Genomic DNA, 16,193 nt, shown 5'->3' with positions numbered 1-16,193 from the left:
TCTAAGCTAACTAGAGGTTAGCATGAACACCAGGAACCTCCCTGCAAGGGTAAACATCTGCAGAAAGTTCAACTAACTGGAACTCCACCTGAAACCTTTCAAAAATGTTTAAACGCCCATTTGAAAATTTCTTTTTAAGGCTGAATTATCTACATGATAATATTCAAAATCCACCAGGAACTATATAACTACCTGGAACCTCCCTTTAGGCTTTAAATATTAACTATCCTCTTACTCTTTCAAGGGGTTTCAGCTTGGAATTTGGAATTTCAACTGGAATCTCTTTTTTTAAAGGCACTATATCCACCAAGAACCATGAACCTCTCATTAAAGTTCTTCAAAGTAAAGTTAAACATCTACAAAGGACCTCTCTGTAAATATATCAACTAAAAAGACACTATATCCACTTAAATCCATCCAGGAACCTGTTTTTTTAAAAAGATTTTTTCCCCCCAGGAACAACTTTCCATGGCCATACATCTACCAGGATGTTAAAAGCAAAGAACTTTCCACAATCTGCCTAAGTCCGATAGCTAAAACTAGGAATCTGGGCGATACTAGGGACCCAAGACTGAAGCGTGACGAAAGAAAAATCATAAGTGATGCAGTTTTTTTATGCACCGCTGCTGTCTCACCCAAAAAACGTTCACATCGTTGTGTCTTATTTACGCTGAGCATCTACAACTGTTACCATAGCGACCGGAGCAGGAGCGCTGCAGCATGGGACTCAGCTGCTTCAAGTCCTGGAAACATGACAGTACAGGCCACAAAGGTGAGACGCATGCACGCACTCACACACATACAGTACATGCCATCAACATATTGTTTGTTAATCCCTCCAGGACTCTAGCTTTGTGTGATTGTGTGTTGCCCTTCAGTGATAGGCCTATCTGTTAAATGCTGACTCAGGGTCTTCTATCTGAGGTGAGGTGACTTTGTGTGTGTGTGTGTGTGTGTGTGTGTGTGTGTGTGTGTGTGTGTGTGTGTGTGTGTGTGTGTGTGTGTGTGTTTCATACATATATGTATGATGTGACTTTGAGGAGGACAGAAAGTGGTGCAGGATGGGAGATGGGGAAGAAGATGGGGATAAGTGTGTTAATTAGATGAAGATAGGGATGGGGTGGTGGAGAGAATGTAGCCTATTTGGTGTGTGTGTGTGTGTGTGTGTGTGTGTGTGCTATTATGGTGGCTGATTGTGTGGGTTAATAGAAATATGACATGAGTGGTCCCATGTTACTTATTTGTTTTTTGTTAAGATTCATGTCATTTGTAACACCATGTCTTTGGTCGTGGTGTTACTTTCTTAATCCCCATTCGGACAGGATCAAATTTCAGGGGGAGGTGGGTAATAAAATATGACACTGACCTCACATTAAAAAAAGACAGCATTTGCTAAAATTATAGACATTTACCTGACAAGGTCCTCTAGCAACCATGTGCTTTGTGACATTTTAACCATGACCACCATCTTTCTTTCTCTTAAACAAGTAGTTTTGTAGCCTGGCTCCGCCCTCCTACTTACTTCCGCTCAATTTTCATTTCGCTTCAGTACTCCGTCTGGGTTTGCGGTATAGTCAGGGCTTAATTTGAGCCGGAACACGCCGGAACATGTTGCGGCACCTCCGACGTTGGATCCGGAACCTTTTTTATTGGATCCGGCACCTCCTGTGTCACTATGAAAAATGAATCGCCTAAATGAAAACAAATAAACTACTGTTTGTGTAGTGTTCAATGTTGTTATCTGTCTTGTTAGTCTTTATTCCCCATTGGAGTTCCACAAAAGTCTTGTGTTTGCATTTTCGATGCGTTTTGAGGTGAATTTTCAGGGTAAGACAGAGGGGGGAGAAGGACGGAGGGAGGGGAGGCAGAGGGGGGAGAAGGACGGAGGGAGGGGATCGGCACTTCAACAGCGCGGCGCTGCACTTGAAGTGACACAGGCGGTTGTGCTGGTTGAGATTGCTGTTAGCCTCGTTTCACTCAGGGGAAAAATGTCAAAAAGACAACAACGTTTGCTTAACTTTTTCAAATACGCTGGCCAGTCGGATCCCAAACAAGCAAAAATCGTTTCTGCCGATCAAGAATGTGGAGACCACGGTGGGTTTTTTGTTTTAATTGTCCGATGGATAATTGCTGCTTGTGCAGTGTACCTATTTTTAATTTTTTTTTACATTTTGCACCGATGCAGTGCACATTCTGAAATAAAAAATAAACATTGCCCTGATGTACACACAGCGTTGTTTAGGCTTTTTTAGTCAGAGTCAGAGAAGCTACGTAGGCAGTGTAATATTTTTTTTTGGTTCCGTTACCTCCAACCCCCGTTTTGAGTCGCCGGATCCACCCCCCCTCTGCGCTCCGGGACCTTGCACTTTACAAATTAAGCACTGGGTATTGTCCAAAGCCCGTCTACGGAAAGCCGTTCCACTCCCTATTAAGCCCCATTGTACCTACTTTGGTTGCAGTTCCACCAGAGTTCCACTGGGGGTGATCACGGTCCAGTGCAAAATGAATGGGACCCTATGGAGCTAGACGGCTAAATTTGTCTCTTTCGCCTGATTGTCGTTGAGAAATCTCAGATTTGATTGTAGTTTTTGCAAGTTCAACATGGATTATAGGTCAAAAGTTGAATGAACGAGTACTTATGCCCTTTCGATTTGTTACAGGTTGAGTCGTTGTTGCCCATAACACGCTAGCATTCTGCTAATGAATGCTGATTGGTCAGTGAAGGACTGATTACGATCGGAGATCCCGCTTGACGGCATATGAAGCAGAACCAGAATGCCAGAGTGAATATTTCGGCGTGGTCTTTAAAACATTAGCAAACCTCTTTCTAGCACGTGTATTGACAGGGAGAGCCTAATCTGTCAGCTGTGTTGTCGAGGCCTCGAGAGAAAAAAGGAAGCGACTCAGAACTTGCCGTAAAGCAGAATCTCTGGCCGTATATGTGTATGACGTCATTGACATTTTAAAAGGCTTTTTAGAACAAAAAAGCCACTTTAAAAAAATCTAACACCCAGCAGTGTGTATTTTCTTAGCCTCCCCTTTTAAATGCAACATTCAAATTACTAGACAAAAAATTATATTCTGAGAAAAGTGGATTTTGAGGGGTATAGCTCCATAGAGTCCCATTCATTCTGCACTGGCCTGTGAGCGCCCCCTATATGGAACTCTGGTGGAACTGCAACCAGTTCAGAAGCCGGAAGTAACGAGAGAGTGGAACTTCTTCCCATATTAGAAATTCTTTGGTATTGTCGGTACACGATCCGTTCTGCCTGCACGATCCGTTCTGCACATGCGCAAAATGTTCGCGCATGCGCGGTTGTACGAGGATTTACGACACTGCACGATCTGTTCCACGCTTCCGGTCGACAGCCAAGCTAACGTTAGTTTAGCTAACAGCTAATTCGGCTAACCGCTAGCTGATTGTAGTGGTCTGCCGTTAGCCTCCACAGGCAAGCTAACGTTAGTTTAGCTAACAGCTAATTCGGCTAACTGCTAGCTGAGACAGCATGTAATAACTTTAAAAGACCCTCAAAATAAAACTTGAAAATAAACGTTGACATATATAACACCTAACATATATAACAGCTGTTACGTCAGTTCTACTTTACTTGTACTCATTTAAAATACAATCACTCAATACTTGTCTTTATTGTTATTACTGTGAAGTCTTAATTTAGCTGTAGCCTGCTTTTCCCATTACGTTTGAGTTAACGTTATTTTAGACTGAATCTAGCTGTCAGCTAGCGGTTAGCCGAATTAGCTGTTAGCTAAACTAACGCTAGCTTTCCGGTGGAGGCTAGCCATAGGCTAGCGTGGAACAGATCGTGCAGGTCGTATCCTCGGTAAAACAGTATTATCTTGCGCATGTGCAGAACGGATCGTGTACCGACAGGTATAGTCAAAGAATTTCTAATATGGGAAGAAGTTCCACTCTCTCGTTACTTCCGGCTTCTGAACTGGTTGCAGTTCCACCAGAGTTCCATATAGGGGGCGCTCACAGGCCAGTGCAGAATGAATGGGACTCTATGGCGCTATACCCCTCAAAATCCACTTTTCTCAGGATATCATTTTTTGTCTAGTAATTTGAATGTTGCATTTGAAAGGGGAGGCTAAGAAAATACCCACTGCTGGGTGTTAGATTTTTTTAAAGTGGCTTTTTTGTTCTAAAAAGCCTTTTAAAATGTCAATGACGTCATACACATATACGGCCAGAGATTCTGCTTTACGGCAAGCTCTGAGTCGCTTCCTTTTTTCTCTCGAGGCATCGACAACACAGCTGACAGGTTAGACTCTCCCTGTCAATACACGTGCTAGAAAGAGGTTTGCTAATGTTTTAAAGACCATGCCGAAATATTCACTCTGGCATTCTGGTTCTGCTTCGGATGCCATCAAGCGGGATCTCCGATCGTAATCAGTCCTTCACTGACCAATCAGCATTCATTAGCAGAATGCTAGCGTGTTATGGGCAACAACGACTCAACCTGTAACAAATCGAAAGGGCATAAGTACTCGTTCATTCAACTTTCGACCTATAATCCATGTTGAACTTGCAAAAACTACAATCAAATCTGAGATTTCTCAACGAAAATCAGGCGAAAGAGACAAATTTAGCCGTCTAGCTCCATAGGGTCCCATTAATTTTGCACTGGACCGTGATCACTCCCAGTGGAACTCTGGTGGAACTGCAACCAAAGTAGGTACAACGGGGCTTAATAGGGAGTGGAACGGCTTTCCGTAGACGGGCTTTGGTATAGTCTTGGGTTTTCTCCAGCCAAATCTTTACCGGTCCAATCAGCGAACAGAGGGAGTGGCTGAGAACGATGACGTTGAGGCCGTGCGCTAGAGTTGCGGCGGAGAAAGATGTGAGCGAAGCCATTGTGTCCGTTGTGGCAACGCTGCCGAATATCCAGAAGTTAAAGCCCGAGGAAGGACAATCTTTGCTGAGTTTTGTCGGTGGCCATGATGTTGTGGCTCTCCTCCCACGGGGTTCGGGAAAAGTTTGATTTTCCAGCTCGCTCTGTTAGTGGTGAAGGAGTTGGCTTAGGCTAATGCTAGGTGCTAAGGCTAATAGCCTTGACAGTCTCCTCTCTTGTTGCACATGCGCATGACATACGTCACGACCAAACGTTAACGATTGGTTATGGCAGATCCAGAGTGGCTCTGGGCAGATCCAATAGTTTTGAACTTCAAGAGAGTACCCACCTTCAAGGAAGTTAACACTTGTCAATGGAGAGAGGCCAGACTCTCTGTACAAATGAAATGTACGAGAGTCTGGTAGGACCAGGCTAGTAGTTTTGTGCCTAAGCCTAACTAAACCTAAATATTGTGTTTGCGAAACTCGTCCTGCTTTTTTTTAGATTGGAATTTAGTATGTTGAAGCACACTTCGGACAGATCGTATGCACAGTATGCCACAGGAAGTTAGCATTTTCTTGCGTTAAACACTAGGGGGCATACTTCGTATACTTTACGGAGTTAGGGACCCCAAACAAAACCGTGTGGAAACAAGGCATAAAGGGGAAGTGTGCCAATTCACTCCTCAAAGTCTGTTTCCATGTGAAACAAAATCTGGGGTTGTGGGCATAGACTACAGTCTATGGTTGTGGGTAGCGGCTCAAAGCTTCATTAGCTACTACTAGCATAACACACTAGCATAAAAAGGTACACTAAACCAAATAGAAAACTTTTGAATGCACTTGAAGTATACTACATTAGCATTGTGTAATTGTTATGGTCAGCGGTGATTGACTTGCAACTTGGCTTGCATTTTGACTTAGTTATAAAAACTTGAGACTTGACTTGGACAAACTCCCTAAAAACAGCCCTGTTTGTGTATGTGCAGGTAACAGAGACGTGTTGGCCAGCCCAGGCTCGTATTTCTTCCTCTCCAACAGTGCCGGTCAAGGTGACGAGTGGCTGAAGAGCCTCAACAAGGGGGTCTGGATCCCTTTCACAGGTAAGTACACCTTAGGTTGTGGCCACACCACATATACATTCTGGGATAGAAGAAAAAAACGCTCTGGGTTGTTTGCATTTCTTTAAACCAATCACAATCGTCTTGGGTAGTGCTAAGCTCCGAACACAGAGATGGTGGCTCTGCAAAATGGTCTCAGGAAGGACCTTGTTTTGGTGGAAAACTTGCACCCCTCAAAGTCCACACAATATAGTAACGTGACCTATTTAAATTAGCTGCATACATGGTTAAACATAATTTAATGGTACCTCGTCCATAGCAATCCCCACCAATCGCTCCCAAAATTTCATAATTTCAGTTAGATAGTAAATGCTGTAAACATATTCTTTGTAAATATTTACAATCATTTCCTGAGCAGGCCAAATCTTCCTCAAAAGTTGCCATTTTCAGCGTGTAGCTTGCTAGCTCAAAGTTTGTTTTTGTTTTTTTGTTTTTTTTTGTCATAGCATAATTAGTTTGAGAACAGCAACACACAGAGAGCTAAAGGTGAGGGACATCCATATCCTGGAAATGTACTTCCTTTGATCCAGACTAAGGTCACCTAAACACGCAATATGACAAGCCAGCTACATGTCTCACTCTGCATTCTGGTTTCTTTCTTTTTTTTTTTAGCAATGTGAAAGATTTTCAAAGACCTTACCTCTTGTTTCTGATTGGATGGTGGAACTTAGCTCTATTAAAAATCTTCCTCTCTTGCAGGGGTCTTTGGTCAGCGTCTGGAGGAGACGGTGTTATATGAGCGACGTTATGGGGTACGTTTAGTTCCTTTAGTGGTGGAGCAGTGTGTGAACTTCATCAGGGAGCGTGGTTTGCATGAAGTGGGCTTGTTTCGCCAGCCGGGACAGTCCAGTCTGGTCAAAGAGCTGCAGGAGGCTTTTGATGCAGGGGAGAGACCTTCCTTCGACAGGTACAATCCCTCAGTTTTTTGTACTGTACTGTTTTCTGATCACTTGTTCTTAAAAAGGTTTTGTGAAAGAAGTTAGCTTGCTGTGTGTTTTGCCTGCAGTAGCACAGACGTCCACACGGTGGCGTCACTGCTGAAGCTCTACCTCAGACAGCTGCCGGAGCCTCTGGTTCCTTACAGACGATACCAGGACTTCTTGCTCTGTGGTCAGAAGCTGTCGAGTGACCGCACACTGGTAACTGCAGCTCTGTGCACAACATTCAAATAATTCATAGCGCAGCTTAACACCCCCTGGAAATCTTGTTGTTGCTGATCTCTAGTGGTTTAACTCAGCTCACCTGCCTGCTCAACCACAAAGGGCAACACTGCTCTTGGGATATTTTGAAGTGGGGTTGTATGAGGTAGGCCTACTTATCCATAGTAAGTGTATTTCCTACAGTAGAGGGCGGTCAACACACCCCCAGTTTGGGGAAGCAGACATGAGTATTGACACGGAAGCTAAGCAATGTACTGCTGTGGATGGGGGCAGCAGCTAAACATATTTTAGACACTGAACAAAAGGTTGGTAATACACTGAAGTACCTCATCCAACCCAACTTCAAAAAAGCTCAACTATCGCTTTAAGTTACTCTAAAGGTACAGTTATCTATAATTTCAGTATTTCTTACAGTTTATTAATGAGGCTGAACAAAAATCAATTGGCAAAGCCCCCTTTTTTAATAAATATATTTTTTATAATTATTCTATCAGCTATCTTCTTTAGCTGGTTAATTGCTGCCACTTAAATGGCATACAGTAGCATGTAAACTTTCCCCTCCAGTAAATATATAAACAACATTTAGCAGGTTGGCACCATAGACTGTATATTAATGGACAGCGCGTGTGATGTCACCCTATTGGTTTGTGGAGATCTGCCGTTGTCGAGTTTGCCGTTATGGCCACAGCCATCCTGGTTGCGGATGTAACAATTTTAGACAAGAGGGAGGAGTGAGGGAGGAGCTGCTTACACTCTACGTTACGTTACACACTTTCACTGGCAATCACATCATAGCCACGCCCTAAAACACCCCCTGCTTTATCGCCGATTTTAAAATCGTAACTCTCACCAAAATGCAACCTAGGTTCTTTTTGTGAATGTACCTGAGTCAAACTTTCATTTAAAAGCATATTTAGGACGGAAGCGCCACTTTTAAGATGTACCGTGTTTTCGTTTTTCGGTCAAGTGGCCTTTTGAATGGGAGTGCTAGGGGCACTTTTATGCTAGCCTCAAAATAGATATTTTTAAAACACTAAGAAGGCTCGACACAACATGAAACTTTGCTCGAAGTATCACCAGGGTCTCTACACCTTAATGAAAGCATTGACAACATTGTTTGTGTACCCAGAGTTTCCTAAAAAGAGAGGTTTTGAACAACTCACCGTAGGTCTTGTTGTTTCCGGCCGCAGCCATTTTATCAGTCAAAAACAATCGATTTCCGAATGCAACATAACAGGGAGGAGAGTAAAGATGGAAAGCTCCTAAAGCTTCCATATAAATGAAAAAAAATGAAAAACAATATTGACCTCGTTAGATAGTTGAAAAAGAAGCCTCATATGGAGTCTGTTCATTCGCATTCGGATAGCAACTCGTTTTGACTGCCGAGGTGGTAGTGGCCGGAAACAACAAGCCCTACGGTGAGTTGTTCAAAACCTCTCTTTTTAGTAAACTCTGGGTACACAAACAATGTTGTCAATGCTTTCGTTAAGGTGTAGAGCCCCTGGTGATACTTCGAGCAAAGTTTCATGTTGTGTTGAGCCTTCTTAATGTTTTAAAAATAGATAAAAGTGGCGATTCCGTCCTAAATATGCTTTTAAATGAAAGTTTGATTCAGGTACATTCACAAAAAGACCCTAGGTTGCATTTTGGCGAGAATTACAATTTACGACCTCCTTTTGCAACCGCACGTGTCGCCCCCTGCTGGAATTCAGATAGAAGGCAGGTTTAAGGCACTTCCGCATTTGCCGAACCGGATGTGTTGTCCATGAATATTAACAGTCTATGGTTGGCACCGATAAAGGAAAAAAAAAACGTCCTTTCTTCCTTCTTTTTTTTCCCCGTTCCTGAATCCATCCTCTTATTATTCCCCCCTCAGGTTTTGGGGGAGTTGAGGAATCTTCTTCATGAGTTGCCAGTTGCAAACTTCAACCTACTCAACTTTATCTGCCAGTAAGCACCTTGTTATTTAGACTGACAGTCTGTACTGTAGCTAGGTTTTCATTCAAGTACTTGTCTTGTTTTGAAAAAAAGCGTTATATGTATATGTGTTATATATATATATATATGTGTTTTATATATATATATATATATATATGTGTTATATATATGTGTTATATATATATATATATATATATATATGTTATATGTTATATATATAATGTTATATAATGTTAATGGTTAAACTTGGTTAAAAAATGGCAGTCTTTTGTTTATGTTTTACATGGGTGGTGGAAATGCATGTTGTTGACTGATTTCAGCATTTAAAACGCAGGTTTCTAAATGAGGTCCAGAGTTTCTCCAGCAGCAACAAGATGACTGGCCAGAACTTGGCCACTGTGTTTGGGCCAAACATCCTTCGAGCCAAAGCTGAAGACCCACAAAGCATCATGGGAGGTAGACAGCACAATATAATTGATTAATTATTCATTTTTTTGAAGAATGTCTTAATGTCTCTACGTGTGTCCTAGGTGCAGTACTGGTCCAGGTGCTGATGTTGGAGCTGATCAGAGAGCATGAGTCTCTGTTTGCCAAAGTCCCCCCACTCATCTCCGCCCGTCCACCTGGAGGTTCACATGCATCACCAAGTGCTCTGAGGCAGCCTCATCTCCACCCGTCGCCCTGCCTCCGCCAGCTGTCTATGCCTCTCATCGTTGAGCGTTCCAGAGAGTCAGGACAGCCTGGTGCAGACGAACAGAACTCCAGGTGCAACAGTCCAGCTTTAACAAAGCTTCGCCATCAACCCCACAACATCTCATATAAGCAACTGTAACTAAAATTTCCCTGAGGGGATCAATAAAGTATTCTGATTCTGATTCTGATAAACATCTCACAGACTCACAGTCTATCTGCGTGCTCTGGCAACTAGCAACTTTCAAGTGCCTACAAAACAAAACACAATAGGAAAAACTCGAGAACATCATTAACACAGAGAGAGAGGGAGACAAGTAATGGATCCCCACTGGGTCTCCTCTTTCCTGGCCTTTTATTCTTTTGTCCTAGACATGCCAAACCAATGACATTTTCTTCCTACTTTCATCCCTTTTCTCACACACATCCATCTTTAATGTCCAATTCTACCTTAAATGATAAAACATTTATCACATACTGTTGTAATGTTGGTCCTTGCTAGTGCAGTGATTTCATTTTAAAAAATGGATCATCTTGAAAGTCTAACCTTCCTTTCCCTGCTTTCTGTAGTTGCATCTACTCTGCTGCTGCCAAATCAGACGTATCCTTTGGCCGGAAGAGACTTCTCGGCCATCGCTACACCTCCTCACACCCAGAGAACTGCTTCTACCCCTTGCCCTCCTCCAGTCAGCCCCTTCAGCACCACTCTGACAGACACAACAAGGATTATCACCAGTACCACATGGGCCAAGGACCATCCCCTGCAAATGTTCAAGCCTCTACAAACAGCCTCCAGCTACAAGACCAACTGCCAGACAGCTCCAAACCCAGACCGATGCTCATGAGCTGGGCAAAGGCCTGGCCTGGCACGACAGGGGCAAGTGCTGGCTTCTGGAGCTCTGGTGCTGCAGAGGAAGATGGTGCAGTGCCAAGAACAGCCAGCGAGGGCAGCAGTGAGGCTCAGGAGGACAGCAACCTTTCTGCCTATGACAACTTGGACAGAGGGTCTTTACGTCAGAGGATGGAGGACGTCACTGGTGGACATTTTGAAACCAACGATTCAGGAGGCCATATTGGAACTTGTGAAGAGCAGGTAGAGGTAGAGGAGGCAGGGCAGACAAGGGACTCATCCTCTTCATGGTCTTCCTGTGAGGTTCTACCATTGGACGAGTGCAGTGATGCATTGGGAGCGGTTAGTCCGGACGTGTCACCAAAGAGACTTAAAAGATTACCTTCAAGTCAGGTAGCAGAAGAGGAAAACAGTGATAATGACGATCATGAAGACAAACATGACAATGATGAAGACGTTGATGATGATTATAATAATGAGGATGATGATGATGATGGTGACGACGTCCACCACCCTAACTCCCCAGCCTCCTGTTCTGTACTCAGTGACAGCCCTCTAAGTACGGGCAGCTCAGAGGTGTTCCTCCCCTCTGGTCCTCCAGACTTCCAGGGGCCTGAGCCTGACTCACAGCCCAGGGACATTCACTCACTCCTGGCTGAGCTGCGGCAGCAGATGGCACAGCAGAAGGTTGAGTACCAGGCCAGGATACAAAGGTGAGACACCAGCACAAAGAGGAAATGTATACAAGTGGCCTGCTATTTCACAAATGTGACATGTAGCTAGTGTTTGTTGTATAAGTGTATGTACTATATGGTATTTGTGCGTATTGCAGGTTGGAGCGCTGTAATGACGTCCTGGAGCGGCAGGTTGCGGTACTGCGGCTCAGTCTGGAGCAGCAGAAGCGTAGCCGAAGCGTAGCCGAGATCAAAATCCGCAACATGGAGCGAGCCAAAGCAGACGCCGACCTCCGAAACAACACGCTGCAGAGAGAGATGGAGCTGTTCTTCCAAATGCATGGAGATATCAAAAGAAGAGGAGGGGATGAAGGAGGAAGAGGAGGAGCGAGTCTTTGAAGATGGATAAAAAGATAGATGAATTCTTTCATCTATCTATCTAAGTGTTTGGATAGGTCGGGGGATAAGACAGGGAGAGAGGGGTTGTTGTTGCACAGAGCTTAATTTGAAGGATGGATGGATGAACAGTGGGAAAGAGTGAAAGATCTCGACAGGAGATCCAACTCCTCTAAGTTCATCATATGGCAGCAACCCCTGAATTAAACAATGAGGGCAAGGAATTAAATGTTATTGTCCAATCCAGAAGGCACTCTAAATAAATAAATGTTTGTGTAATTTCAAGTTAGCCTCAGACTGAGTAGGTGAAGTTCACGGTTTCCAGAAGAATGCAAAAAAGTTTAACTTTAAAGAGTAGTTATGGACGTTGGCAAGCTTCTTCACCTGTGAATGTCTGGACTTCCCCATCTAGGAGCTGTTGGACTGGTTTACTGGAGCAACTGATGGACACTCTAAGGGTCTTCTTTTATGCAAATACGTCTTTCCAGAAAGCCTGAGTTGAGGTATTGGTCTCATTTGAGAAAACAAACTGTTCCTGAACAACCAAGATCTAGAAGAGGAAGGAAACTAAGAGCTTGTCCTCCAGCCTATACAGTATTTCAGGATGTCAGAACTGCTGCTCACACTACAAGATGTTTTGTAGTGTCACATTGACATTCACAACTGATCTCAGATTTCAAGATTATTCCAGTAAGAGAGAACTGCTACTGGAGTGCATGTTGCCAGAATTCGAGGTCAGAGTCCATCGGTCCATGTCCACATAACACATGGAACACTAATGTTGGTCTTTGCCTTTTTATAAAGCCATGTTATGTTGTTTTTGATTGTTCGCTGCCTCCCGCCTTTTCCCACCCTTGTTTAACTGACAATCTTAGTGGGTACCGTCTCAGACTTGTCTCCAAGAAAGTCAACCAAACATCACTGATGTTTACTGTCATAGCATCTGGGAAAGTACACATCAAGGTCAAGATGCGTCGCGGAACGGCTCAAACTAGACAATCCGTTGTGATGGGAGAAAGCGTTCATTCCCTTCCAACACAAGAGTTTCAGTCTCTGACCAAAATAATGTATCTGGGACAGGAAAATCGTAGCCAAAGTTGTGAATTCTGCATTAAGGCTTTAGAAAACTTAAATAGTTATATTCCAGAGATGTCAGAGAGATGAAGTTTTTCAGTAACTACCATAAACTGTATCATCTAAATGGAAAGGACAAACGAGTTTGAATTCCATGTGGGAAATTCAAGCACCATTCGCCACCACCATTTGCCTCATCAAGGCAGCAGACACTGTACTAAACACAAATCTTTTTCACGTATTTATTAACCCCGAAATACAGACAGTTGTACTAAGTGGTCAGCTAATATAAGCTAGAGCACAGGGAACATTTGTGGAAAATCTCAATGTCTGTTTCTTTTGTTTTTCACAACTCAGGACCAACTTAAATGGAAATTCATGACTCATGTCCTGTTGTCCTTGCTCTGATAAATAGAGGGACTTGTTGGGAAAAAAACAACATATCAATCAACCGGTATTATTGGAGCATAACTGGTTTACTTTAGGATACAGATATGGCTACACACTGTTTTTCACTATAGTAAAAATATATATTGAGGAACTCAGGAACTAGACTGACTTGCTGTTCAGGAATTCCTATAGACTGAAACTTCACTCCAACAGAAGCAGGGTGAAGATGTTTTTGTTTTTACATTTTGAGAGGCATCGCAAAGACTGAAAGTGTACACGGACCCTCTCAAACATAAAGACACCAGAAGTCTTGTTTACTCTGCATGAAGGTGCTTTTGCAATAAAACACTCTCTACGCTTTACCCCAAAATAAACTCTGATAATAATAATCAGCAAATATTTTCAGTGTATTTGTCAGTTTTGAACATGCATGTGTCCAGTGGGGCTGGCTGACTATAAATTCACAGATTATCTGATTTAATTGGTTATCACTGATGTCTCCTGGTTTCCTCGGGATAAGAAATACAATCTGACTAATTTTAGTTTGTCCAAATTCTGTGACATCTCCGGATTTGGAGGATAGGACTGACAGGATGCTCCTCTCTGGCTGATGATGGAGGAGTTATGATTGAGAAGTAACTTTTAGGATTATTCCAACACCACATAAATGCAGCACACATGCCCCATCTTAAAATGCAGCACACATGCCCCATCTTAAAATGTAAAATGTCATGAAAATCAGGCCAGTGGTTTTTTTTGTATTCCTGCTGACAGACAAACAAAAACAGACAAACAGAGCCGAAAACATGACCTCCTTGGCGGAGGTAGTAAACAGTTAAAGCTATAGTGCGTAGTTTCTACCACCCCCATGAGGAATTTTAAGTAACAACAACAAAAATGCCGGCGTGTCCACATGATACATAAAGAAACATTTTACATTCCTTATTTTTTGTTTTGTTTTGTTTACCATATCTCATTAGATGTGACATGTTTCATATATGCTTCAAATATGAAGAACTGTATATATCATCAGTAAACATTGATTTTGTGATCATTCACTTAAAAAAACCTCTGATTTTATTTGGTTCGAAAAATCACAACTGAATCCCCCTTCTGATGGGATCAGGATAATCCTGTTCCTGTTCATCCTGTTTTTTTTTGGATCAAATAGATCCCAAACAGAGTTCAAAGTTTTGAAAAACCCCAAAGGGCAGGTTTGATAAGATCGGATTACATGCTCTGATCTTAGTTCGAAATCCTTCTTTTGCTTTTGAAAAACCCATTTACAAGAGATTTGATCCATTCTGTGATCCGAAATCCCACTGGATTACTTTTGAAAAACTGGGCCCTGAACATAGCCATACTGAGAAATACAGAGAGAGTTGTGTGGAGCTGATAGTCTTAATTAGTTTTGTATCAACTCATTTGGCAATGGCTTGAATGTAACGGACGTTCATTAATATCAAAAAGTTACGCAATAAAGCTTTAAACTTGAAGTGTTCTACTGTGTCAGATTCAGTGGAAGAAGAGTGGAAATGGCGTGCAAGATCGGTTGTAAAAACAATGAAAAAGGTTTTGGCAAAGAAACACAGAAACGGTATAAATCAAGGAAAATGTCTCTTTATCATCAACTGAAAAAATGACAAACAGATAAACAGAAACTGTAATTCAGTCAATTTGTACTACAGAGTCACACCACCACACACAGGAGATTCAGATTTGATATTTCAGTCAGGTAGATATTTAAAGGGAACAGCGTCACACTTTAAACACAGAGCACTTGTGAACACAAACTAATAAACATAAATGTTAACGGAGCATAAACAGTCATATTCATTTAATATTTACAGCTGCTGAAAGCAGAGTGTGTTGTCTTCTGTATCCAACACAACATCTGACTGACAGCAGAGTTACAGGTGGCAATTGACTGGGACATGACATTTTTTACTTCCACTGCTGTGTGTCACATAATACATAGAATCTATTACCAGCAAAAGGTCTGCTTCCACTTAATAATAAAAGTAAATGATAACATCAGCTAGGCGCTACATTTCATTTAACAGATGAAAAGCTCTACAAAGCTCCACAAACACACACACACACACACACACACACACACACACACACACACAATCATCATCATCATCTTGCAGAAACCTTGTATAAAGACCCATTTATTAGCAGTAAACTAGTACTGTAGTATTGTAGTACTCAAGACCGGTCTCAAGACCACTTTTTGAAGGTCTCGTCTCGGGATAGACTGCATTTTTATCAGGATTTTATTTCAAGACCAGTCAAGATCACAACTGCAGTAATACCATTAAATTCCCACATATAAAATTCACCTCTGCAATGATTATTTAATCAGGACATTTCTCATGGTACGCTTATACATCCACACACGTAAAAGAGGTGAATTAAGAGGAATCTTAATTTGCTTTCTGTGGGTGTTTTATGGGAATAATCAATGTGGATCTTTCAGATCAATTGGAGGAGTGCCTACGGTTTGCATGTTCAACATTTTTATTTTAAAGTGTGTCTTGCAGTGTGGGACTCGCACTGGTCTGGTCTTGGTCTAGACTTGATCTCAACCCCTTAAAGTCTTGGTCTTGTCTTGGTCTTGATACAGTCTGGAAGTCATGACTTGGTCTTAGTTTAGGTGGTCTTGACTACAACACTAACTTGAATGTTTGACACCCCTCTAGCGAGACAAACCGCTGAAATCTCGCTGCAGTTTCTAGAACAAAACCCTGTACTTCAGTTATTTTCTGGTATTGTCAGACAAGATTTTTCTCAACATTTCCTTGCACTGATGACTGCATTTATGCTTAAACTCCAAAAAGCAAAAGAGTGTCTGTGAAAAGCTCTTCCACTTATTCTGAGTGACACAAGGTTTCTGCAGGATGCGGCCGGTGTGCACACCATCTATCTCTTTAGTCACAGTGCACACTGCAGCTGTTAAGCACCAAAACTCACCAGAAACAGAAACTATATATTTGACAGTTGGTAGAAAACAGAGGCAGACATGTTAACTGAGCTCACACACTG

General features: G+C 42.3%; 2 protein-coding genes across 3 annotated transcripts in view; one reads left to right on the top strand and one right to left on the bottom strand.

Annotated features, from left to right (window-relative positions):
• The first annotated feature begins 642 nt into the window (after positions 1 to 642).
• LOC116055956 (rho GTPase-activating protein 22-like) lies at positions 643 to 12,183 on the top strand. Its single transcript, XM_031308035.2, has 9 exons — positions 643 to 772; positions 5,842 to 5,955; positions 6,673 to 6,880; positions 6,980 to 7,112; positions 9,010 to 9,083; positions 9,406 to 9,527; positions 9,602 to 9,836; positions 10,332 to 11,324; positions 11,444 to 12,183. Exons 1-9 carry the CDS (start codon positions 721 to 723, stop codon positions 11,682 to 11,684), a joined length of 2,172 nt encoding a protein of 723 aa, XP_031163895.1. The 5' UTR covers positions 643 to 720; the 3' UTR covers positions 11,685 to 12,183.
• Positions 12,184 to 14,749: 2,566 nt separating this feature from the next.
• Positions 14,750 to 16,193, bottom strand: part of LOC116055958 (putative monooxygenase p33MONOX) — a 14,429-nt gene continuing 12,985 nt past the window's right edge. For both annotated transcript variants that reach the window (XM_031308037.2, XM_036008971.1), the window contains 2 exons: positions 15,267 to 16,193; positions 14,750 to 15,218 (listed from right to left, as the gene is read on the bottom strand). The exon at positions 15,267 to 16,193 is cut by the window's right edge. The gene's annotated coding sequence lies outside the window, so the exon portion shown is untranslated. The remainder of the gene's footprint in view (positions 15,219 to 15,266) is intronic.

Source organism: Sander lucioperca, chromosome 13 (genome assembly GCF_008315115.2).
Source record: "Sander lucioperca isolate FBNREF2018 chromosome 13, SLUC_FBN_1.2, whole genome shotgun sequence".
In the NCBI taxonomy this organism is placed as follows: domain Eukaryota; kingdom Metazoa; phylum Chordata; class Actinopteri; order Perciformes; family Percidae; genus Sander; species Sander lucioperca.
The sequence above is the reverse complement of the archived record's forward strand: the minus strand, read 5'-3'. Positions and strand labels throughout refer to the sequence as shown.

What these genes read in the sequence shown, in the direction of transcription:
- LOC116055956 (XM_031308035.2), top strand. Translation starts at nt 721, where the DNA reads ATGGGACTCAGCTGCTTCAAGTCCTGGAAACATGACAGTACAGGCCAC. An exon ending in GGTCTGGATCCCTTTCACAG is followed by an intron (nt 5,956 to 6,672) that starts GTAAGTACACCT and finishes CCTCTCTTGCAG; the next exon opens with GGGTCTTTGGTCAGCGTCTG. An exon ending in TACCAGGCCAGGATACAAAG is followed by an intron (nt 11,325 to 11,443) that starts GTGAGACACCAG and finishes TGCGTATTGCAG; the next exon opens with GTTGGAGCGCTGTAATGACG.